This window comes from Carcharodon carcharias, chromosome 4, assembly GCF_017639515.1.
Source record: "Carcharodon carcharias isolate sCarCar2 chromosome 4, sCarCar2.pri, whole genome shotgun sequence".
NCBI classification, from domain to species: domain Eukaryota; kingdom Metazoa; phylum Chordata; class Chondrichthyes; order Lamniformes; family Lamnidae; genus Carcharodon; species Carcharodon carcharias.
Window position 1 is genome coordinate 167,387,294 of NC_054470.1, and position 26,534 is coordinate 167,413,827.

At 42.2% G+C, this 26,534-nt stretch overlaps 1 protein-coding gene across 2 annotated transcripts in view; it reads left to right on the plus strand.

Moving 5' to 3' along the window:
- Positions 1 to 26,534, plus strand: part of pdlim3a (PDZ and LIM domain 3a) — a 96,089-nt gene that overhangs the window by 42,455 nt on the left and 27,100 nt on the right. For both annotated transcript variants that reach the window (XM_041185434.1, XM_041185433.1), the window contains exons 2-3: positions 12,608 to 12,759; positions 13,135 to 13,219. In XM_041185434.1, the coding sequence (XP_041041368.1) occupies positions 12,608 to 12,759; positions 13,135 to 13,219 (237 nt within the window). The remainder of the gene's footprint in view (positions 1 to 12,607; positions 12,760 to 13,134; positions 13,220 to 26,534) is intronic.

Below are 26,534 nucleotides of genomic sequence, written 5' to 3' on the forward strand. Positions count from 1 at the left end.
CTCAAGGGCAATTAGGGATGGCCCAGCCAGCAAAGCTCACATCCTGTGAATGAATTTTAAAAATCACGAGGAGGCTGATAGGGTAGATAGGGAGAAACTGTTATGGCTCATAAAAGGATTGAGAATGAGAAGGCACTGATTTGCAGTGATTTGCAAAAGAAGCAAATGCGATGTGAGAAAAACGTCTTTCACACAATGAGTGGTTTGGGTCTGGAATACACTGCCTGGAAGTGTGGTGGAGGCAGGTTCAATTAAGGCATTCAAGAGGGCATTGGATGATTTTTTAAATAGAAACAATGTGCAGGGTTATGGGGAAAAGGCAGGAGATTGGTACTAAGTCATAATGCTCATTTGGAGAGCTGGTGCAGACACAATGGGCTGAATGGCCTCCTGCGTCATAACAATTCTGTGATTCTGTGATACACTGGGTCACTAGAACACTAGTCCAGTGACAATACCACTGCATCACCACCTCCCCATGTTTCCACCTTTGTATCATTGCCGGTCTCTGCCCCTGCTTCAGCTTATCTGCTTCTGAAATCCTCCTTCATGCCTTTGCTGCCTCTAGGCTTGACTGCGCTGGCTGGCCTCCCACTTGAGCTCGTCTAAAAGTAGCTGCCTGGGTCTTTATTCACACCAATTTCTGTTCAACCATCACTCCTGTGCTCACTGACCTAGATTGGCTCCTGGTTGACTCTCGCCTAGATTCTAAAGTTCTCTGTTCCAAAGAAGAGTAATATTGAACTTAAAACAAAACTCTGTTTCTCACTCCACAGGTGCTGCCAGACCGCGGAGTTTTCCAGCGCTTTCTGTTTTTCTTTCAAATGGCTTTTGGTCATCTTCCCTAACACCTCCTTATGATGTCAAATTCTGCTTTACAACACTCCTATGAAGCACCTTGGGAGATTTCGGGCGGAATCGTCCCAGATTTGCACTAAGTCAGTAGTGGGCGGGTAAAACGACGTTTTACCCACCAGCCACAAATGGCAGGTTTTCACGCCGTATCATCCCATTAGTTATGCATTCCCAGGAAACACGCCGTTTCAATGGTGGGCGGGTCTCATTCGCCCGCCACGCCATCACCTCGCTGTTTCATCATGCCGCGTGCCATATTTAAAGTCCAGCTGCACGTACTTATCTCAGTGTTTCCAGCCCACGACTGTTGCAGGGAAGATGCCACAAAAGGCAAAAAGACTGTAGCCCCCAGGTTTAGTGACATGTCACTAGAACATTTTTTAGACACCGTGGAGGCCCGCCACAATGTCCTCTACCGCTCTGGCCGCTCTGGCCGCTCTGGCCGCAGGATGGGGTGCGGGGTGACCAACCAGGCTTGGGAAGCAGTGGCAGTGGTGATCAGTGCCAATGCTGCACAAAAAAAGTTGAATGGTCTCATCCGTGCAGCCAGGCAACCATCTCATCACTCTCCAACTCAAACTCACACACTCAAGCCCATCATACATTCACTGGCATCTCACTCACTACCAGCTCAAGTAGGTTTTACAAACATGTAACAGGGAGATGATGTTGGAAATACCTTAATTCACACACTGTTTCTTTACAAGCAGTAAACCAACAGTGATTAAATACTTCTGGTCACTGTTTCACCATTTTGATTCAGGTTTGGCACTGGCTGGGTAAATTTTCTTAAATGAGGACATAGTTTAAATCTCTGTATGGATCTGTGCCATTTTAAATTGTGGACTTTAAAATGGTCCATAATTGTTTATGGGAACAGAGTGGTTTTAAATGCTCTCACACACACACCCTCATATCTCCATCTGGCCTCATCTCCTCTGGAGACTGCCTCCTCAGGCCTCACCATCTTGAGGCCACTTGCACGGATCAACATGTGTCCCCCCACACACACCCTGGGATACCCTCCCTCCCCAGTACAGCCCTCGTCCTGCAGTCTCTTCCCTTGCCTGAGGCTACTTTACCCGCTTCCCCCCAACAAGCCCTAGCCCCGCAGCCATTGAAAAGCCACCCACATATGGCTGGTCTGGTAGGTAGAGACTTGCCGTGATTCCCCCCTAAAAGTGGCGTGGTGCTGCCTATGAAGCCTGGAGCTGATGACTGCGAGTGCTGCCCGAAGCAAGGTAGGCAAACAAACCTTCAAGTCCTGAGTGAAGTGCAGCTCGCCAGGTGCACGTCACTTACGTGCTGTTGTGAAACACGTCCACATGTTTTCCTGCCAACATGCATGGACAATCCAGCGGGGGCGGGGGGATGATTCCGGTGGGCAGGCCTAATAATGATATGCTGCTGTATTACAATGAGGTTCCCGACATCCGATGGTGGAGAATGCAGCCCGCCATCAGTGGGCTGAGTGGACAATCGCGAACTGGTTTTACACTGTCGTGAAACCGATTGCGCCACATTGTCCACTTGCGCCACCGAACATGCCCATGCCGGCGGGCATGGAAAATCCGGATCTTTATTACGTTAATGGTGCTGTGTAAATACAATTTGTTGTTTGGTATTGGAGGTCCTGATTCATGTTGAAATGAAATATCTTTGCTCTTAAGATCATCCCAATTTAGACGACAGTGGAGTTCCCTGGAGGGAATGATTTATTTTTATCAAAGGGAAGAAACATTGCCTCAAAACTCTTTTGGAAATTGGTTTTACAAACATGTATCAGGGAGATGATGTTGGAAATACTTTAATTCACACACTGTTTCTTTACGAGCAGTAAACCAACAGTGATTGAGTATTTCTGGTCACTGTTTCACCATTATGATTCAGATTTGGCACTGGCTGGGTAAATTTTCTTAAATGAGAACATAGTTTAAATCCCTGGATGAATCTGTGCCATTTTAAATTATGGACTTTAAGATGGCCCATAACTGTTTATGGGAACAGAGTAGTTTTAAATGCTGCTGGCTGGCTGGCACAAATTCCTGTTTTGCTGAATAACCTTTCCAAATGTCTAAGTATACACAAGAAGCAAACTATGAAAGCCTCATTGCAATGAAGCTTCTCATGCCATTGACATGAATAAGCAGCAGTATAATTGGTTTCAGTGCACTGGTCTCTATTGCAAGTATATCTGTATAATATTTCAGGAGGCTGAGTCACTTGCTTTCTTTAAATCAGAGGTGAGGAGATGGTTTCTCTTCTCAGAGGAATGGTGCACTTTGATACGTTTCTCTTGACTGGGAAAATGATTATTTTCTAAAACAATAAAAGGCCTCTATGGCCCATTTACACATTTTTGATTGATTATTGCCCATATTTGGCCACCATCAGTATTTTAAGCTGTTTTCAAAAGAAACCCAGGCTGCTCACTGAGACCGGAGATAGTCGATATCAACCAGTCAGATCAGCTGGACTGTGGAACAAGCAGATCAATAAGGGACTGCAATCCGTCAGAACCCTGTTGAATAGCAGCAACACTAAATCATTTGGAACCAAGCAATCAGACCTTCCTTTCTCTGTTTTGTTGTGCACGAACTTCGACAGGGAAACGAAAAATGATCTGATGATTCTGAGATTCAAAGGATTATTTGTTTTCCAAATGAAATATTTGCAACAAATAAGCACTTGCATTGAATTTTAAAAAGAAACATTACATTTTCCGTGAGAGCTTTCTAGGATGTACCTCCTAAGGTCTTGTATAAAGGTTGATATTTCTTCGGTGGTGGTTGAAGCAGCTTTCTTTTTAGTTAAGGTGCTGCGCCAAGGGATGAATGCATTAAATGGCTTTTCTATCACTTGTAGAATCTGGGACTAAAATGGGGAGTGAGAATTTACAAGATTGAGATTTGAATTACAATAGGCACCAAAATGTATCAGATCTGTTGTCAGAAATTTCAGGCAGAGGAACATACCACCAGATTCCTTCAAAGATAAATCTCATGGTTTTATCATTCCCCTTCAACAATTTATAACTCCACCACTCCTGTCATATATTGTTGTGAACATTTAGTTCCTAATTCATGTGTTTTGGAATATAACTTTTAGTTTTAGGAATTAAAGATTTAACTGTAGATAAATGGGGTATCTGGTTGAGAAACTGATACACAACCCTGAAGTAAATGCAAATTAAACAAGCTTGGAGTCAATTATAGTTAAAAGCTAACCTATGTTTATCTTCAATGTCAGAATTAAAAGTGTAAACACAACAACAGATGGTCCATTTCTGGGACCTCCTGGTAGAGCTAAGGTAGCTATCATTATCTCCATAGGAGTAGCTAAAAACTAGCAATTCTGGAAAAAGAGAGTCATAAAATTCCATTAGGGATGAAAATTATTCATATGCATTACAGAATCAAAGAGTTGTGTTGAAGGTAAAATAATTGGCTTGCATTTCTCTTTGCATTTAGAATTTTCTTTTGTTTAATTTATCTGAATGTGTGTTTGCTCACAGAAGCAAGTAGCCAGCGGTCAGTCAGCTTGGAACAGGCAGGGAGAAAGCATCTGCCAGGATCTGTGTGTTTCTTGCAGAAGGAAGTTCCCTTTTTGTTTTCATATAGATTGCATCTCACTGGGTCAAGAGAGCCAATGGGAGATGATTGCCTGTCAGACCTGCACTTTAAGCAGAGAAAATACTAACTTTATCTTTCACTGTACTGAATGCAGGTGGAGCTCAAGCTCAGTTTAAATTTTGTGAAGGAAAAAGCAACTGGAAGATTTGCCTCGTTTGAGGCTCAAGGAAGAAATCTACAGTGGTCCTCACAGTAAAAGGCAGCTAGCCTTGTGACAGAAGTCAGTCAGTTCAGAGATTTGGAGTTTGTCAGGGGCAAAGAAGGTAGAAGAGTTCTCTAGCTTGGAGTGACAGGAGGAAGTCTAAAGTAACTCTCAAAGTGAAAACCAGCAGATAGCTGGAAAATGCAGTGTAGCCTAAGTTTGATATGAGAAGTCTACAGTCGTGAGGTTTTGAGAGAATTTGAAGGATCACTTAAAAGCTAATGGGAGGGTCCCCAAGAAATTTCATACCTCGGAGAAAAACTTGAACACTGAGGAGAAATAAAAGTGACTTCCAGGGGCCTGTGGCATACCTTTTGTTGGTCCCAGGAAAAGGAAACAAACCTTCAAGATTCTTGTAATGTACAAGGTCGGGAAGGAAAAAGTAGAACTTAATTCATAGCATTATTAATTATAAACTGAAGTGTTAAGTTAATAGTGCTTGCTTTATTTTGTTTTTATATACCATAAAGTTTGTTTTTATGAAAAGACATGAAATCTTGTGGCGTAGTTCTGTCGGGTGATTGTTCAGATTTCTCTCTAAATGTTAACGGTCCCTAACAGGATTGTAACAGTATATACTGCAGTAAAGGTGAGCAATGTCACAAAGTGTATTTAAGACAGAGATAAATAGGTTTTTGATTGGTAAGGGGATCCAAGGTTATGGGGAGAAGGCGGGAGAATGGGATTGAGAAACTTATCAGCCATGATTGAATGGTGGGCAGACTCAATAGGCTGAATGGCCTAATTTCTGCTCCTATGTCTTATGGTCTTATAAAGGGTATACCTGTAACTTAGGTTAAAAAGTCTGTGTCCCACTGTGCTTTTAGTCTAACACCTTGTCTTCACATTTCCTAAGGCTCATGATCAGATTTGTTTTGGGACAGTCATGTGTTTGAGAGAAATGCCAGCTTTTTTGTCATGGCCAGCTTTTGATAATTTTCTAAGTTTTCATTCTTACATCACCTACCCCATGCTTTTCCCTCACTATATCCAATAATCTCCTCTCCCTCCAGAAATACATGTAATTGCCTCTTGTATATAATCCTAGTTGTTCACGTAATTGGTCATTTGTTCCACAAATCCTTTGGATAAACAAAATGAATTCCACCAGAGTTCTCTTCTTTTTCTTAAACCCCACTTTAATTAATATGTCCTGGGGTTTAAACCTTTCACCAATCTCCTTGTACAAGTGATGTTAATTTCCTTCAAAGTCTTGAAAACTGCAATTAGATCATGACAAAAACATGCCGACAAAAATAAAAGCCTTAAACTTTACTCATATCATAAATTCCTAATGTCCCAAATCATCTCTGTTGCTGAACTCTGTTCCCTGCCAAGGGCATTAATATTCTGCCTGCAATTAAGTGACCAGAGCTGCATATACCTATAAATGGGATCTATACAATCCTTTGCACAGCACTGTTTAAATCCTCCCATCCTACAATTAACCAATTGCAAATTACACTTTGGTTTGGCATGACAGGGGCCGGTGGGGGTCGTGGGGTGATTTGAATCGGGGTAGTGGGGGTTCTTAGTGATGGCCACTCTGGACCTCAGCCTTGTTTTTAATGTTCTTTCAACAAATCTTCAAATTAATCGGTGCCGACATGGAATGTTTACTTACTCATGCCAGACTAATTTTAGGTCAGCAAAGAACATGATATCACTGCTTTAATCTTTATGCAGTTTGTTATGGAGTTCTTTTAGTTGGTTTGAAAGTAGGCTTGGAATCTAAAATTCCTTACATTCTTCCATTGCCCTTTTCAAATTTCCTTCTGCTTCTACCAATCAGGATTTAATCTACTAAGAGATGATGTATGGTTTTCTCTCTAGAATCACCATGCAATCAAACTCAAGTATACACATCTGAATGTCTGTTTATACCTTTAAACCATTTTTTCTTACCAAAGGTCCCAACCTCAATTGAGTTGATGGATGATACATGAACTGAGTATACTGATATAAATGTCAATTGCAACAATAGGATTCTTTTTCCTGTGGGAAGAAACATTATTTAAAAAAACTGCATAACACTATAGACATTCATTCTTAACTTTGGGGTCTCACATAAAAAAATGGCCATCATCCATTTGGGTCAGGGGTGTATTTACTCCATTTCTTGTGTTATGGCACAGCCGATGGTAAATGCTGATTTGTTCAAATACCAAACATAGAAATATAGAAACATAGAAATTAGGAGCCATTCAGCCCTTCAAGCCTGCTCCACCATTCATTATGATCAAGGTTTACAAGAATGTTGCCAGGGTTAGAAAAGTGTAGCCACAAGGAGAGATTGGATAGGTTGGGGTTATTTTCCCTAGAGCAAAGAAGGCTGAGAGGTGACCTGATTGAGGTGTACACAATTATGAGGGGAATAGATTGAGTGGACAGGATAAAATTGTTTCCCTTGATGGAGAATTCTAGAACCAGGGGACATAGATTCAAGATAAGTGGCAGAAGATGTAGGGGAGATATAAGGAAGAACTTTGTTGCGCAGAGGGTAGTGGGTGTCTGGAATTCACTGCCGAAGTTGGTGGTAGAGGCAGAAACTTTAAACTCTTTTAAAAAGTACCTAGATCTACACCTAAAGTGCTGTAAGCTGCAGGGCTATGGGCCAGGTGCAGGAAGTTGGGATTAGAAAGGGCACCTGGGTGTCCTCAAGCTGGCATGGACAAGATGGGCCGAATGGCCTCCTTCTGTGCTGTAACTTTTGTATGGTTCTATGGCTGATCATCCAACTCAATAGCCTGCTCCCGCTTTCCCCCCCCCATCCTTTGATCCCTTTTGCCCCGAGAGCCATATCTAACTCCTTCTTGAAAACATAAAATGTTTTGGCCTCAACTGTTTTCTGTGGTAATGAATTCCACAGGCTCACTGCTCTCTAGGTGAAGAAATGTCTCCTCATCTCCGTCCTACTAAATGGTCTACCCAGTATCTTTAGACTGTGACTCCTGGTTCTGGACTCCCCCACCATCGGGAACATCCTTCCTGCAACTACCCTGTAGAGTTCTGTTAGAATTTTATTGGTTTCTATTAGATCCCCCCTCATTCTTCTGAATTCCAGCGAATATAATCCTAACCAACTCAATCTCTCCTTATATGTCACTCCCGCCATCCCAGGAATCAGTCTGGTAAACCTTCACTGTACTCCCTCTATAGCAAGAACATCCTTTCTCAGATAAGGAGACCAACACTGCACACAATATTCTAAGTCTGGTCTCACCAAGGTCCTGTATAATTGTAGCAAGACATCCCTGCTCCTGTACTCGAATTCTCTCACTATGAAGGCCAACATGCCATTTGCTTTCTTTACGCCTGCTGCACCTGCATGCTTACCTTCAGCGACTGGTGTATGAGGACACCCAGGTCTCATTGCACATTCCCTTCTCTCAATTTATAGCCATTCAGATAATAATCTGCCTTCCTGTTTTTGCTACCAAGTGGATAACCTCATATTTATCCACATTATACTGCATCTGCCATGCATTTGCCCACTCACTTAGCTTGTCCAAATCACACTGAAGCATCTCTGCATCCTCCTCACAGCTCACCCTCCCACCCAGCTTTGTGTCATCTGCAAATTTGGAGATATTACGTTTAGCTCCCTCATCTAAATCATTAATATATATTGTGAAAAGCTGGGGTCCCAGCACCGATCCCTGCAGTACCCCACTAGTCACTGCCTGCCATTCAGAAAAGGACCGTTTATTCCTACATTTTGTTTCCTATCTGCCAACCAGCTTTCCATCCATTTCAATACACTACCCCCAATCCCATGCGCTTTAATTTTACACGCTAATCTCTTATGTGGGACTTTGTCAAAAGCCATCTGAAAGTCCAAATAAACCACATCCACTGGCTCCCCCTCATCAAATCTATGAGTTACATTCTCGAAAAATTCCAGTAGATTTGTCAAGCATGATTTCCCTTTCATAAATCCATGCTGACTCTGTCCGATTCTGCCACTGTTTTCCAAATGCTCAGCTATTAAATCTATTATAATGGACTCTAGAATTTTCCCTACTACCGTCATCCCTTTAAGTAACGTTTCCCAATCCATCAAAGCCAACTCGCGTATCATACCATCGTAGTTTCCTTTATTAAGATTCAGGACCCCAGTCTCAGATTCAACTGCGTCACTCCCCATCTCGATGAAGAATTCTAACATATTATGGTCGCTCATCCCCAAGGGGCCTCGCACAACTAGATTGCCAATTATTCCTTTCTCATTACACAATACCCAGTCTAGGATGGCCTGTTCTTTAGTTGGTCCTCAACGTATTGTTCCAGAAAACCATCCCTTATACACTCCTGGAATTCCTCCTCTATGATATTGTTACTAATGTGATTTGCCCAACCTATATGCAGATTAAAGTCACCCATAATTGCAGATGTTCCTTTATTGCACGCATCTCTAATTTCCTGTTTAATGCCATTCCCAACATCACCACTACAGTTTGGGGGTCTATAAACAACCCCCACTAACATTTTTTGCCCTTTAGTGTTTCTCAGCTCTACCCATACAGATTCCAAATCGTCGGAGATAATATCTTTTCTCACTATTGTGTTAATTTCCTCTTTAACTGGCAATGCAACTCCACCGCCTTTTCCTTTTTGTCTGTCCTTCCTAAATATTGAATACCCCTGGATGTTCAGTTCCCATCCCTAGTCACCCTGCAGCCACGTCTCCGTAATCCCGACTATATCATACCTGTTTACATCTATCTGCGCGGCTAATTGATCCACTTTATTGTGAATGCTCCTTGCATTAAGGCACAAAGCCTTAAGGCTTGTCTTTTAAACATTACTTGTCACGTTCCCACTGTTTTTCACTGAGGCCCTGTTTGATTCTTGCTTTTGATTTCTCTGCCTATCAATTTTCTTATTCCCCTCTTTGTCTTTTGTTTTTGTCCTTGATTCCCCCTCCCCTGACTCCTTGCATAGGTTCCTATCCCCCTGCCATTTTAGTTAAAACCCTCCCCAACCACTCTAGCAAATGTTCCCCCGAGGACATCAGTGCTGGTCCTGTCCAGGTGTAACCCGTCCAGTTTGCACTGGTCCCACCTGCCCCAGAACCGGTCCCAATGTCCCAGGAATCTGAAACCCTCCCCTTCACACCATCTCTTCAGCCATGTATTCTGATATATCCTGCTATTTCTACCCTGACTAGCACGTGGCACTGGTAATAATCCTGAGATCACTACCTTTGAGGTCCTACTTTTCAACTTACTTCCTAACTCCCTATATTCTGCTTTTAGGACCTCATGCCTTTTTATATCTATGTCGTTTGTACCAATATGTACCACGACCACTGGCTGTTCACCCTCCCCCTTCAGAATGTCCTGTAGCTGCTCTGAGACAGGCAGCGGGCACACGCCTACAATTAACAAGCCTATTAAGGCCATTAAAGTTATAATTGAATTAAAGTTTTTGCTGCCCGTCCAACCTTACGGTTGGTGGGCAGGCGAAATTGCCAAGTGGCCTTTGGAATCTTTTAGGAAACCTTATCCATGGGCGGGATGAGGTTTCCAACAGCAATTAAAAATTAAATAAGAAATTTTAAATTTAATTTATAACATGTCCCTGCTCATGTGACAGTGCTAAGTTTTTTATTTTTTATTTTTAAAAATCTTCAGCTCCCTGAGGCAGTTCTGTGCCTCAGGGAGCTTTTATTACGTGCACTCATGTACATACATGAACTTCCTCGCTCGCCCTCCTCCTGCCTGAAACCCGGCAGCGCTGAATGCTGCAGCACGCATTTCGTGCTCGCTGGACGTGAATTGGCCAGCCAACATGGAATCAATGTTGGGGCACAATCGCGGGCCGTGATCGGCTTCACAGCCACTCCCAGGCCCACCTGCCATGCCCGCCTGACGAGAAGAAAATCCCGCCCATAGATTTTAAAAGACCCAGGCAAAGTGACACACAGTACCCTGAACAAGTCAAATACAAAGTGAGTTTTCTTAACTTCATTTCTTTGAAAATAGCAGCTTGAAGCACAGATGCTATCACACTTGACAGATCCTAAAATGCCTACCTTTACACACAGGCTTCACTCCTTTATGCACATTTTCCGCTTTGAATGCAAATTGCCATTGTTTCAATATGTCTTTGGACTTTACCTTTCTGGTAATAAAAACCCCTCAAAGCACTAAGTTTTACCAGTAATCTTTGGGGAAAATAAACACACTGGGCAGAATCTTGCCTTTGGCAGGCAGGCTCGATGGGGGCGAGCAGGGGCAAGCCGAAAGCCGCCCGCGATCGGGACCAGAAGGCAATTTCACACTGGCAGGCCAATTAAGGCCCACCCAGCATGAAATACAAGCGGATGAGGGCAAGCGGGGTGAGCATGAACTTTGCACATGCTCATGAGTGCGTGCTTGATAATCCCCCTGAGGCACAGAGCTGCCTCAGGGAGATGAAGAGTGTTGAAAAAAAATTAATAAAGAAATGAAAAATATAATAAAACATGTCCCCTTGAATGACTGTCACATGAGCAGGGACATGTTAAGAATTAAATTTTAAATTTTCTATTTTATTTTTATTTGCTTTAGGAAACCTTATCCCGCAAACAGATGAGGTTTCCAAAAAAGTGCAAAGGCTGCTAGGCCTTTTCGCCTGCCCATAAGGTTGGATGGGTAGTGAAAAATTTCATTCAACTGTCTTTTTAATGGCCTTAACAGGCCTTTTCATTGTCAGCGGGTGCGCTGCCGACACTGGTGTGCGTTCACTGAATGAAATATTGTGCAACTGCACGTTGACATCGGGATGCTTGCCTGGCATCAACGCGCATCATTTTACATTCGAGTGGGTCGGGTGTGCAGCCGCCCGCAGAGCTAAAAAGTTTGCCCTCTCTAAAGTTCAGCCGGCTAGGTGACACATTTCACTCCTTCTTTGAAAACAACCTAGTCTGATTTATTTAAAAATGCAAATGTTCTTTTGCACCTTACATTCTAAACTTCCCCCATGTTTATCAAATTTACATCAAAGTCTTCAGACCAGCTGCCTTGAATCCAATTAAGTCTCTCACTCATTCACACACACACACACACACACACACACATATAGACACAGATAATACGGTTTTACAATAAATTCCAATAACATTATTATATCTTCCTGACACTTGATCATCAACAGTCAGGAATGTAATTTTTGAACTATGGGATGACCAGATCGTAATGAAGTTATTCCACAATCCATTAGCCTGTATCTCCGCTTTTTTCTATGATTTTGAAATCTGTTACATTAACATTTGTATTCTCTAGGCCTAGTGACTCCGTTGATAAACTGCACTTGATTCCCATTCTTGGCTGTTCTCACAGTGGGATCTATAATTGGACTCAGGACTAAGAAGAGGTAAATCAGCCAGAATCATTATCCAATGACCCATGCCATTCAGTGTTTGGGCAGGAAAGATCAGGCTCAAGTGCGATGCCTCTGCAATTAAATATCATGCCATCACTCACTGCCGAGGCTCACACATGAATGTCCTGTTGATCAAGATAGCGAAAAGCACCTAACCTTGATCAAATTGTACTACAGCAGAACCAAACACCTTCAAGAGAGGCAAGTGAGGGCGAAGTGGATAAAGTAGACAAGGAAAACACTTTTTGATGATTATGTCTAAAACATTGGTGATTTAGCTTACTTAAAGAAACTATGCCTATACTCTGTTCTTCCCTGGAAACAATAACTCCACTGACTTTCACGGGGCTTTCCTCCCACTGTTGGCACATTGCACTTTTCTGCTCCAGTGGGGCTTCCATTATTAAGCAATGGAACTTTGACGTGATATATGCTCATAACTCTGTTCTAATATTTACTTGGTCTTTAACTTTATACATTTAACTTGACAATAATGACCTATATTTTCCACTCATGCTAAAAATTTCTGATGTGTGGTTTGAACATCTAGATAACACCTGGAAGCAAGGCATCGCTAGCCAATCTCTCCCCTGGTGACGTCATCCTGGCCATTGATGGAGTAAGTACGGACGCTATGACACATGTTGATGCTCAGAATAGGATCAAGGCTGCCTCCAATCAGTTAAGCCTCAAGATTGACCGGTTAGTATAGCAGTAGTGCAATATTACATCATCAATAATTTAAAGCAGATTTGCAGGGAAAATCATCTTTTTTGTGGAAAAAAACAATTTTGGAGCGTTGCATTTGCAACAGAGGAGTGGGGGAGCGCAGTATAAAAAATTGCTCAGCATAATTACCATTGGGAATGACTTTTTTATTACTAACCAGATGGTTCTTCTAGCAAAAGTACTGCAGTCATTTTATATCCCAATGCTTCTTGCTTTTTGCTGGTCTGTACATTTTAAATAAATGATTTGATGTAAATATCTTAAGTAATTTGTAATGTATAACAAATAATGTATTGAACTATGAGAAACAAAATGCAAATGTTGGTGTTTTGTCCACTTGTATCCCAGGCCTGAAACTAAGCTTTGGTCTCCTCAAGTCACTGAAGATGGCAAGGCAAATCCCTTCAAGATTAATTTAGAGGCTGAACCACAGGTAAATATTGCAAGAGGAAAATTCAAATGCTTAATTTGCTTAAGATAAGCATAATTGTTGGGGATTGTGGTAAGAAAGCTATGTTAAAACTGGTAATTCTTCACAACTTACCTACTTTATTTGCAACAAGGTGTGCTCACGAAGGCAATCACAGGGCCTAAGCATTCCTGTGTCCTTTAGCGAAGGAAATCTGCCAGCCTTACCTGGTCCGGCCTACATGTGATTCCAAACACAAAATGGGGTTGATTCTTAACTGCCCCCTGAAATGGCCTAACAAACCACTCAGTTTAAGGGCAATTAGAGATGGACAATAGACACTGGCCTTGCCAGTGATGTCCACACCCTATGAAAGAATAATAAAAAATCTTACCATCTGGCCAATTCACACACTTTTTAAAAAATATTAACCTTTTACAGATAGTGCACTAAGTGTAAAGCCAGTAGATAAATAATTGCTGAAACTTACAGTTTACACATCTTTACATACAAAAAGTTACTTGGTAGATAAGAAATTTGGGAGGAAATAGTGCTCATTAAACTTGGAAGAAAGGGGCAAACAGGTTCATATCAGATCTGTGACCTAAACTCCATATACCTGCCTTTGCTCTATATCCTTTGATATCTTTGGATGACAAAACTCTATTATTCTTAGATTTAAATTTAACGATTGATCTAGTACCAATTGCCATTAACAGAAAAGAGTTCCAATCTTCTACCACCCTTTGCATGTAGAAGTGTTTCTTAATTTCACTCCTGAAAGGGCTAGCTCTAATATTTTGATGATGCCTCCTAATCCTAGACTACTTAACCAGAGGAAACAGTTTCTCTCTATATACTCTATCTGTTCCCCTTAATATCTTGATAACTTCAATGAACTAACTTTATAACCTCCAAACATTCAGGGAATACAATCCTAATTTATATAATCTCTCCTTGTAATTTAACCTTTGAGTTTGGTCTATCATTTTGATAATTCTACACTGCACTCCGTCCAAGATCAATATTTCCCAGGAATAATGTCCAGAACTGTTCGCAGTACTTCAGGTATGGTCTAAACTTTGCATAGCTGAAGCATGACTTCTACCCTCTTGTACTCCATTCCTTTGATATAAATGCCAGCTCTTCATTAGCTTTTTGATTATTTTCTGTCCCTGTTCATGATCATTTTAATGATCTATGTGCATGAAATCCCCCCCACCACCCCCATCACCCATGTCTCTTTGGACCGCCATTGTTTCTAGCATTTCATCATTTAGAAAGTACCTTGTTTAATGTTGTTTAGGTCCAAAGTGGATGTCTACGTACTTGCCTCCATTGAAATCCATTTTCCACAGTTTAGTCAATTCACTTAATCTCTCAATGTCGTGTTGTAGTTTTATGTTTCATCTACACTGCTTACTATGCCATTTATGTTTTGTCATCAGCAAACTTGAATATGTGGCTTTCTGACCCATTATCTAAGTGGTTAGTAGATACTGTGAAAAGTTGATGCCCAACACAGATCCAGGTGGAACACCACTGGTCATAACCTGCCAATTAGGTTACTGGTTCATTATCCCTACTTCTTTCATCCGCCACTCAGCTAATTTCCCAACCAGATACGTAATTTGCCTTCAATTCCATGAGCTACAACTTCAGCCAGAAGTCTCTTGTGAGTGACTTTATCAAATACCTTTTGGAAACCCATATAAATAAGATCCACAGACATTCCCTGGTCCACGACTTCAGTCGTGCTTTTAAAAAATGCAGTCAGGTTTCTCCGTCATGACTTACTCTTTACAAATCCACGCTGACTCTGCCTGATTAGCTGTAAATTTTCAAGGTGTTCAGACACCCTATCCTTAATTATAGACTCCAGTAATTTCCCGGCAAAGATATTAGGCTAACCAGCCTATAATTCCCTGATCTCCCTTTCTCTCTCACTCTCTCTTTTCTTAAATAGCTGAATGACATGCATAATTTTCCAACTAAGCTCCTGCATCAAGAGAACTTTGGAAGATTATAGCTATGGTATCTGCAATGTTCTTGCCTACTCCCTTTAAATTCCTGGGATGGAAAGCATCTTGTCCTGGGGATTTATCACACTTTAGTGCCATTATTTTCTTCATTACTGTTATTTTACTTCGGTTAATTTTGTTGAGTCCCCGTTGCTGCTTCAGTATTTGTTTTCTTGAGACGTTCAACATGCTGACCTCATAATCTACTGTAAGTACTAAGGCAAAGTAATTATTCAGCATGTTCAGCATTTCCCTATTTTCATTGGATATATCACCATTATCAGTTTTCAATGGGCCTACTTTGCACCTGACCACCCTCTTTTTCCTATATAATCGTAAAATGTTTCTTCACTGATTTTGATAAGCCTTGCAAGTTTCTTTTTGTACAGTCAACTCGCACCCCGTCCATCGCTATTCTGTTTACCTGCACAAATCTGTTCGTGTATCCAGTCGCGGTTCATGCCCCCGAAACTTCGCTCGCCCGCGATTAAAAATGTAACCATCCAGATGCCACAAATTCACAGTGACATTTAAACAGCGCACACCTGTGTAATGGGCGGCAAATCCCATGTTTTGGGACCCTCTTAAAGCACTGGCGTCACTGCAAACTTAGAAACATTGAAACCAAAGTGTCACTGCTCCCCTGCCCTCCAACCGTTAAAAGATATAGTTTCACAAACTAAGCAACACTTACACAAGCGAATGTTTAAAGTTTCTGCATGTGGCCCCGAAAGGTTAATAAAGAACTCACTTTATAAAATTTTTAGAAACCATTAAACAAACGCTGCCTGCTCCCTTTACCTTGAAGAAAGTGCACATGGCAAATGCCCCTTCACTGCACATGTGTAGTTGCCATGTGCACATGTACAGAAATGTACGGCACTGTGATTTGTAAGTTGTACTACAGGTACGTACTGTATTCTGTAATTGAAAAGTTTTAAATTGTTTTTGTTTTCTTGTGTTGGCAAACAATTTCTTCAGCAAAATGGTCTTCAATTTAATCAAAAAAGCAGTTTTTATTGACTCCATTAATGTAAAAATGTGAGGTTTGGAGATGGCTGGAACGTATCGAATTGAGTCCAATTATGAACTGTGTTTGCCGTTTGCGATTTCACCCTTTGCGAGACCTTGTGGGAACAGAGCCCCTGCGAATGACAGGAGTTGACTATACTCTTGTTTTTAAGCTATTACAACCTGTCTCGTCACCCTTTGTTGTTCTTTCCTAGTTGCCAGGATCCATGCTTTTTTTCACATTTTTTGTATGCTTTTATGTTTTATGTTGTCTCTTACCTCTTTAATTCTCCATGGCTGTTTTTTTTGGCAAGTAAAGCTCTGCTTCTGCCTCTGCTTCTGCTTTCAAGGTGTAAACTGGTACTGTATTATATTAAATACTTTTTTGAACACCTCCCACTGTTCATCTGTTGTTTTACCAATTAGCAAATTTGTTGAGTTTACTGTGTATATTCTCTGACTCATTCCATTGAAGGCAGCCTTACCTATCTCTAGAATCTTAATAGCTATTTTAAGTTTCTTTCTTTCAAACATTATGTTCAACTCAATCATATTATGATCACTATTTAATAAATGTTCGTGTATTTTCGGGCTGTTAACTAAATCTGGCCTATTACTTGTTACTAAATCTAACATGCCATGCATTCTTGTTGGATCTGGGACATATTGCTACAGAACACTATCCAGAACACATTCCAGAAATTCACTACCTTTCTGGCACGTGCTATTTTACTTATCCCAATCTATATAAAAGTTAAAATCCCACCATTAAAGCTACACTGCCTTTACTACATGCATGTCTAATTTCTGCATCTATGTAATCCTCCACTTCACATCTGCTACCAGGGGACCTTTATACAATTCCCACTGAGATCTTAAATCCTTTTCCATTTCTTTATTCTACCCATAAAGTCTCCTCTGCCTGCTTACCACTTACAATATTCTTTTCCACCATTGAAATGATTGTATCCTTAATCACTAAGGCTATTCCTTTCCTCCCCCTCTATTTTCCCCATCTTTCCAGTAAACCTTATAACCTGATATATTTGGTTCCCAGTTCTGATCATCTTGCAGCCAGATCTCAGTAATGGCTACTACTTCACACCCTCCAAGTTGAATTTTCACCTACTATTCATTCAATCTGTTCCTTATACTGTGAATTTGTATAACAATGCTTACTTGGGCCATACAGTTTAATCTGTCCTTATATTCTAATGTTTCACTCTTCCATTTCTTATTTCTCTCTCTTGATTTAATTACTTTACATTTTTACCTACAGTGCCTAAAGCACTATTTCTGAATTTTACTGTACTCTCTTCCCTTTTGTTTGTTTTTGAATTATTTTGAAAAGAAAGTTAGGAAATATTACCTTTTCTACTTGTGCCTAGCCCCCAATTTATTTGTTTAAAGCCTCTGTAACTGCTCTATATTAATTTTCCACTAGGACTCTGGTACTAGCCCAGTTTAGGTGAAGCCCTGCAATGGTATTGTTTCTTCCTATCTCATACTGGTGCCAGTGTCCAATGAAATGGAATCCCTCCTTCTCACATCATTCCTTCAGACAGACATTCACCTCTCTAATCTGTTTATCCCTATATGCCAATTTGCATGTGACTTGGATAATAATCCAAAAATTGTAATCATTGAGACCCAGTTTTAAAAAATTTATCTTCCACTTCATGATACTCTCCAAACAGAATCTCTGCCAGAAACAGAAATACCTGGAAAAACTCAGCAGGTCTGGCAGCATCGGCGGAGAAGAGCACAGTTGACGTTTCGAGTCCTTATGACCCTTCAACAGAACCAAGTAAAAATAGGAAAGGGGTGAAATATAAGCTGGTTTAAGGTGGGGGGGGGGTGTTGTTGGGACAAGTAGCCAGTAATAGGTGGAAATAACCAAAAGATGTCACAGACAAAAGAACAAAGAGGTGTTGAAGGTGGTGATATTATCTAAAGGAATGTGCTAATTAAGAATAGAAGGCAGGACAGACAAGGTACAGATAGCTCTAGTGGGGGTGGGGGAATACTAAAAGGTAGAGATAAACAATGGGTGGAAATGCATTTAAAAATAATGGAAATAGGTGGGAAAAGAAAAATCTATATAAATTATTGGAAAAAACAAAAAGGAGGGGGAAAACATGGAAAGGGGGTGGGGATGGAGGGGGTTGTTCAAGATCTAAAATTGTTGAACTCAATATTAAGTCCGGAAGGCTGTAAAGTGCCTAGTCGGAAGATGAGGTGCTGTTCCTCCAGTTTGCGTTGAGCTTCACTGGAACAATGCAGCAAGCCAAGGACAGACATGTGGGCATGAGAGCAGGGTGGAGTGTTAAAATGGCAAGCAACAGGGAGGTCTGGGTAATGCTTGCGGACAGACCGAAGGTATTCTACAAAGAGGTCACCCATCTGCGTTTGGTCTCTCCAATGTAGAGGAAACCGCATTGGGAGCAGCGAAGGCAGTAGATTAAGTTGAGGGAAGTGCAAGTGAAATGCTGCTTCACTTGAAAGGAGTGTTTGGGCCCTTGGACAGTGAGGAGAGAGGAAGTGAAGGGGCAGGTGTTGCATCTTCTGTGGTTGCATGGGAAGGTGCCATGGGAGGGGGTTGAGGAGTAGGGGGTGATGGAGGAGTGGACCAGGGTGTCACAGAGGGAATGATCCCTACAGAATGCCGCCGGGGGGGGGTTAAGGGAAGATGTGTTTGGTGGTGGCATCATGCTGGAGTTGGCAGAAATGACGAAGGATGATCCTTTGAATGCGGAGGCTGGTGGGGTGATAAGTGAGGACAAGGGGGACGCTATCATGTTTCTGGGAGGGCGGAGAAGGCGTGAGGGCGCATGCTTGGGAGATGGGCCAGACACGGTTGAGGGCCCTGTCAATCACCATGGGTGGAAAAACTTGATTAAGGAAGAAGGAGGACATGTCAGAGGAACTGTTTTTGAAAGTGGCATCATCAGAACAGATGCGACGGAGGCGAAGGAACTGAGAGATTGGGATGGAGTCATTACAGGAAGCGGGGTGTGAGGAGCTGTAGTTGAGGTAGCTGTGGGAGTCGGTAGGCTTGTAATGGATATTAGTGGACAGTCTATCACCAGAAATTGAGACAGAGAGGTCAAGGAAGGGAAGGGAAGTGTTAGAGATGGACCATGTGAAAATGATGGAGGGGTAGGGATTGGAAGCAAAGTTAATAAATTTTTCCAGGTCCCGACGAGAGCATGAAGCAGCACCGAAGTAATCATTGATGTACTGGAGAGCAGCTAGAATCTCTTGCCTACATTTTCCAATGTTGTTGGTCCCAATATGGATCACAATGACTGGACCCTCTCCCCCCTCCCTCTTCAATATCCTTTCAAGCTGGTTCAAGATGTCCCTCAAGCTGACACCATGAAGTCAACATACCATGTGGGACTCTCAAACCTTCTTACAAAGGATGCCTTCTGGCCCCTTAATTATTGAATCCCTTACAAATACCACATTACACTTCCGAGACTAAGGTCATGGTTTATCGGACAGCAGCGATCTCTCTGCGCCTGTACACTTCGTAGACTTGGACGAACTACAGCAGACACTTCAAAAGTACTGGAGAAGAACTACCAGCGGTGCCTTTACAAGATCCTCCAAATCCAATGGCAAGAAATGTGTCCAACAGCAGCATCCTCTCCAAAACCAATTAGCCCAGCATCAAGGTGATAATCACTCTGCTGGGCAGGTGATGTCATTTGTATGTTTGACGTCAGACTCCTGAAGCAATTGCTCTACTTGTAACTCAGTCGCAGAAGGAGACCCCCAAGAGGACAATGTTAACACTTTAGGGACGTCCTCAAAGCATTCCTGAAGAGGTCAAACAGACCTCCCAACTCATGAGAGACCCTGGCTTGTGACCAATCAAAATGGAGAAGGCTCATTCGGGAAGGCACCAAGCACATCAGGAATGTGCAGAGGCAAAGTTGAAGTGTGAGAAGGAATGTATGGACCTCAAAACACCCCATCCAACTGCCTGCCCCACCTGTGACAGAGTCTGTAGATCATACATATGATTTATCAGCCATTTCAGAACCCAAGTGGAAGTAAGCCATCCTCGATCCTGAGAGACTGCCCAAGAAGATGGAGGATGATTCCCCTCCTCCTCCCCTCCCCACCCCTCCCACTCTCACTCTTTGGACAGCTTCTTGCTCCACGGTGCCATGATCCACATTCTGATTGTCCTTCTGACAGCTTTTACCCTTATCTCCATGGGTAGCAAGTACATTGTAGCTGTTGATAAGATCAGTTTCCACAGATCCTCATTCCCTATCTCCCCTGGGTTCCCCATACCCTGCACACCATCAGTCACACTAATCCTATTCTGAACCTGCACCTTACTACAAGACGTGACTGAAGCCTGGAGCAACTATCCAGATAGTATTGCCCATTGCAGCACCTCCCCACTTTATGTGTCAGAGTGTCTCCAGCTCACACTCCATGTCTTTGAACTGAGATACCAGACAGACACATCTACTGCAGATATTTCACTCGAGACAGTCTCACTGCCCACAGACCCTAACATCCTACAGTCCTAGACAACCTGCTCGGCTATATCTTAATCTAGATTATTTATATTATCTATATCTACTTTTTATTTTTTGTAAGTTTTTTTTCTACGCACTAACTTGCACTAAGCAACTCCAAGAAGAGAGAATCCAACCAACTCCCTTTGACATTGACTGGCATTACCATCACTGAGTCCCCCACCATCAACATCCTGGGGGAGGTGGGGGAGGGGGGTGGGGGGAGTGGGGTTACCATTGACCAGAAATTGAACTGGACCAGCCATTTAAATACTGTGGCTACAAGAGAAGGTCAGAGGCTGGAAATTCTGTGGAGAGTAACTCACCTCCTGACTCCCCAAAGCCTGTCCACCATCTACAAGGCACAAGTCAGGAGTGTGATGGAATACTCCCCACTTGCCTGGATAAGTGCAGTTCCAAACACACTCAAGAAACTCAACACCATCTGGGTCAAAGCAACCCTTGTGATTGGCATCTCATCCACAACCTTCAACATTTACTCTCTCCACCACCGACACAGAGTGGCAATAGTGTGTACCACCTACAAGATGCACCGCCGCAATTCATTGAGACTCCTTCAACAGCACCTTCCAAACTCATGACAAGGGCAGCAGATGCATGGGAACGCCATCATTGGCAAATTCTCTTACAAGCCAGACCCCACCCAGACTTGGAAATTTATCGCCATCCCTTCACTGGGTCTAAATCCTGGAACTCCCTCCCTAAAAGCACTGTGGGTGTACCTAAACCACATGGACTGCAGCAGTCCAAGAAGGCAGCTCACCACCACCTTCTCAAGGGCAATTAGGGGTGGACAATAGATGCTGGCCTAACCAGCGACGCCCACATCCCATGAAAGAATAAAACAAAACGCTGGAAAACATTTTAAATGCCTTTATTTATTAGATTACTATCTAAACTTATCTGAAATAAATGTAAGGCTTGTCCCTGGTTTGATCTGAAGAAAGAAACATTCACCAGCCACTCACTGATTAGCGCCTTCCCTTCTGCTGATGTCACTTTAGTGTATTTTTAATTCCCTCCCTGACACTTGCACTCCCTTAAGAACATAATAGAAATAGGAGCAGGATAGGCCATTCGGCTCCTCAAATTTGTTGTGCTATTCAATGCAATCATGGCTGACCTGCCTCAAACCCACTTTCCCACCCACTCCTCGTATCCCTTGATTCCCTGTGGGAACAAAACCTTACCTCAACCTTAAAGATATTCAAGATGGAGCATTCACAACCCTCTGGGGTAGATCACTTTAAAGTTCCACAACCTTATGAGTGAAGAAATTTTTCTTCCTCTCAGTTCTAAATGATCAACCCCTTATCCTGTGCCATTGTGTTTTACATTCCCAGAAAACAGCCTCTCAGTGTCTACCCTGTTATGTTTCAATGAGAGTTTGGGCCAGGTTTACTCAGCGTCCCATCATATGGCAACCCTCTCAGCCAAGAAACAATCTTGTGAACCTCAGGGCTCTTCCAATTGGACACAATGTGCATTGCTACAAAGTTAAATGATTGCAACACCATACAATGCAACCTGCCCTTCAATCCCCCCCTCCTACTACACTTTCCCCTCCACCCCAGAGCTCAACCCCGCTTGCTTCAAATCCACTGTGAAACAGGAAGTGGGTTTAGGACTGTAATTCTGCATGGCGAGGCGACATGTTCATAAGTGCTGTAACTGGAAGGCACCAGGTGGTAATGAGGGAGTGCACTTCTGGGTCTAACCTGAAGACCCCCTTCCCCAACTAAAAGATAGCATTGGGAACTGGTCACCCCATAGTCACCCTCAACCAAAGATGGCAGTGGGATGGGGAACACATTAAATACGTTAAAGTAGAAAAATATTTTAAAATTCCTATTTTGGGTTTCCAGTTCTGTTATGACAGTCTCTTTTATAAATAGTGTTGTGTTTAGCATGCCATAAAAGTAACAGAGCCAACATTTAACTGTTGAGCGATCCAACCAATTTTAATTCTTTGGCCCCAAACCAGATAGAATATATCATTCTATTAAAATAAGTGCAAAGTGCTGATCTTTATTTTATACTCATGGGATTAAATTTTGACTTTGTAAAATGGTGTAAAACAGGTTATAGTGAATTGATAGCCAGTTTACATCTCTCTCAATTTCTATTTCCATTGACTTCTGTGGAAACAAATGAGGAGAGATGCTAATTTTCCATCATGGCACAATGTCAGAATCTTCTTCGTGGATTTTGGCTGTCTGATTGAAAGGATGGAGACCAGAGTTAAGTGATCCCTAATTAACATAACTAACCTATCAATCTAGGCACTGTGCACTTACCAATATCAGTCTCTGCTGTAAAAGCTACCTTAAAGTGTGGAGAACTGTAGAGTTTTTTCTACAATTAGTCTGTAATGCTATGACTGATGGAGAATGATTTACTTTGAGGGTACTACAGGGATAGGTGGGAAGTAATCTACTGCTGAGACTGCCTTGTAGGGTAGAAGTTACAGTCAGTGATAATAGCAGATTAAAGCTTTACATGTTCTTGAGACATTCCTCGGTCCACTATTTTAACAGATATATTATTTGTTTTAAAATGGTGACTCCCTCATTAAAATAACAGATATTGGAGGATCACATGAATGCATCAAATGCTGATATTGCCAACAGTAATTTCTAAGCTCATGATTTGGTACAAGTGCAAGAGCTGGAAGAACTATCTCTGCTTTGTCTGTCGCATTGTTTTGTGCGCTTACAAGAATATTACTAATGAGAGGTAATGTTAAAAAGTTAATCAAGGTGGAAGAAATTATTGTGCTTGGTTTCCAGTTTTAGTCTTGCTGTGAAGTTTTGAATAAGCTTAAATAGCATTACTGCAACTTGGAAAAAGCCCAAATCCATTTGCTGACATCAGCTGCTTTACCTTGATTACTGAACAATAAACTGAATGAAAAAGGGAATTTAAACCCAGCAATTAACATTCCCATATGCAACATTATATTCATTGTAAAGCCTAGAGATTGCTGTTGGTGTGCTGTTTGAGGATTAACTGTGGGTAACTAAAGCATTTTGGCAGGAATTACTAATGCTGGTTTACACACAGTGTTTTTGTTTTCAGTCTGTGTGCAAACAGTGGGATTTTTCTCCCACTCAGCTAGCCAGCCAATGGAAAGCGAGTGGCACTAATCCTCTACATTAGCTGTGAATTGCAATTGTGAGACACTGAAGCACCTCAAGGGGGTAAAAGGTTATTGGGGGTAGGCAGGAATGTGGAGTTGAGACCACAATCAGATCCGCCTTGATCTTATTGAATGGCAGTTGAGCATGCTCAAGGATCATACCCCTGCTCCAATTTAGCCACGCCAGAGACCTAAAGTGTCCGATTGGACCAACTGATAAAATCCTGGAAAGCTGATCCTCAAAACATTAACCCAACTCCTAAAGTCTGTATATTTTTTAAAAACCTAATCTATGGCTCTTCTTCTGGCTCTTGAGGTTTGGAAAGTTGGCCACTTCTGCTACACGATTACTGGCAGCCATAGGTAAGAATAATAACAATTCATAAGGACACAAGGAAGCATAGAATAAGAAAGGATTAACCAATGTACTAAGCCAATAATCTATACTGTCTTAAACCTGTGCCATCATGGGATGTATGCTATCCACTACATCCCCTGAGGGAACTTCTGCTTAAATATAGAAGTGGGGAGTTGTGGCAAAATTAAAGAGGGAGATTAAATTTGCGTTTAGACTACATCCAGAGAATTCATAAAGCAGCCCTGGTTCATGTCAACACCAAAGTTGTAGTGTGACTCTGGAGTCAGTACCTGATCTGTATCCGGATTGAAATGTAGTGAAAACTACTTGATGTAGTGAACCTCACACAGCTTCACACTGGATGGAGTCAAATCATGCTGAGACTTCACATTTACACGACATTAGCGTCAGCATGAAAAAAAAACCTGCTTCACCCTGATGATAAACGTGGAATAACTTCACTGTGACCTGATCATCCCATAGTTTGAAAATTACATTCCTGACTGTTTATCCTCAGGAAATAGAATAATTACACCCATGACCCAATTGGACGATAGCTACTGCTTTTATTTGAGAAACCAAGGTTAAGTATCAATCTTTGTATTATGAAGTTATTTTAAACTTGTTTGTCCCTATAGGAAAAAAATCCTTTAATTGAAATTGAGGCATGCAGGACAAACCAAATAACTTGTGAATTTGAGAGAGTACAGTAGTAAAAGCCTGATTTTGATTATAACGCGTGAAATTTTTTGACATAAATCTAATATGTCCTGTTCCTGAGAGCCATAACGCTCTTATATAAAATTAATTTGAGTAATCACAAACCAGTTCCTACTGGATCCAGGCCCACAGCACAAACCGTTGACAACTTAGCACAAAATTTCCCTTTACTCTGAGGCAGGAAAGAGAGATATTTACACTGACACAGTCAGGATTGTCTCTTTTGAACCCATTGCTAATGTGCACATTTGGAACAGAGTAAAAGTGGTTTGGAGGCTGGTTAGCTTAGTTGGCTAGACAGCCAGCTTGTGAGTTAGATTAATGCCAACAGCATGGGGTTTGATCACTGATCTGGCTGAGTTAGACTCAGGACCTGCCTCCTTGTCCTGCCCCAGAGTGAAAAAAAATCACAGCACATTGCCGTGGTTCAGTGAATAATTGCCAAGGACCCACCTTCTGGCAGAGAACTGAAAAAAAAGAAAGGTGGTTTACACTTCAACAGGCCTGGCCTTCTCCAGCTATGACATGTAACCCCTAGTTCACTTTTCATAGTTTATCCTCATACTGGCTAACAAGAGTCAAAGAAAATGTACTGTTTTATAATTCACCTTGTTGAGTACTAAAAGAAAAATCACCAAAAAAGACAATGGGCAGAATCCTCCCTGATTTGCACTTAGTGCGGTAGGTAGCGGGCAAGAAAAACGACGCTTTAGCCACCAGCCACAATGGTGGCTTTTCACGCCGTATCATCCCAAACCCACTGCATTATTTATGCATTCCCGGGATACACACCGTTTCTATGGCAGGCAAGGTCCGATTCGCCCACCACGTAATCGCCTCACCGCTTCATCATGCCAGGCACCACATTTAAAGTACAGCTGTGCCTGCTGCTTCCAGCCCAGGACTGCGGCAAAGAGGACATGACCCCGAAAGGCAAGAAGACTGCAGCCCTTGAGCACCTTTTTGGACGCTGTGGAGGCCGCTGTAATGTCCTCTACCCCCGATCTGGCTGCAAGAGGGGTAGCTACATTACCACTTGATAGGCGATGGCAGTGGTGGTCAGTGCCAATGTTGCACAGAAGAGGTTGGCCATCCAGTGCAGATAGAGGATGAATGATCTCATCCATGCAGCCAGGGTATGGTAACCATCTCATTGCTATAAATTCAAGCCCATCACACATTCACTGGTATCTCACTCACTGCCAGCTCAAGGTTCATCACCACCCATTCTCACACACACACGCTCACATGTCCATCTGGCCTCATCTCCTCTGGAGACTGTCTCCTCAGCCCCCATCAACTTTAGGCCACTTGCACAGATTAACATGTGCCCCCACACACACCCTGGGTTACCCTCCTTCCCCAATATAGCCCTCACCCTGCAGCTTCTTCCCTTGCCTGAGGCCACTTCTCCCCCTTCCCCAAGCAAGCCCTTGCCCTGCAGTCATTGAAAAGCCACCCACATGGCTGACCTGGTAGGTAGAAACCTGCCTGTGAGCCCCCACTAAAAGTGATGTGGTGCTGTGAA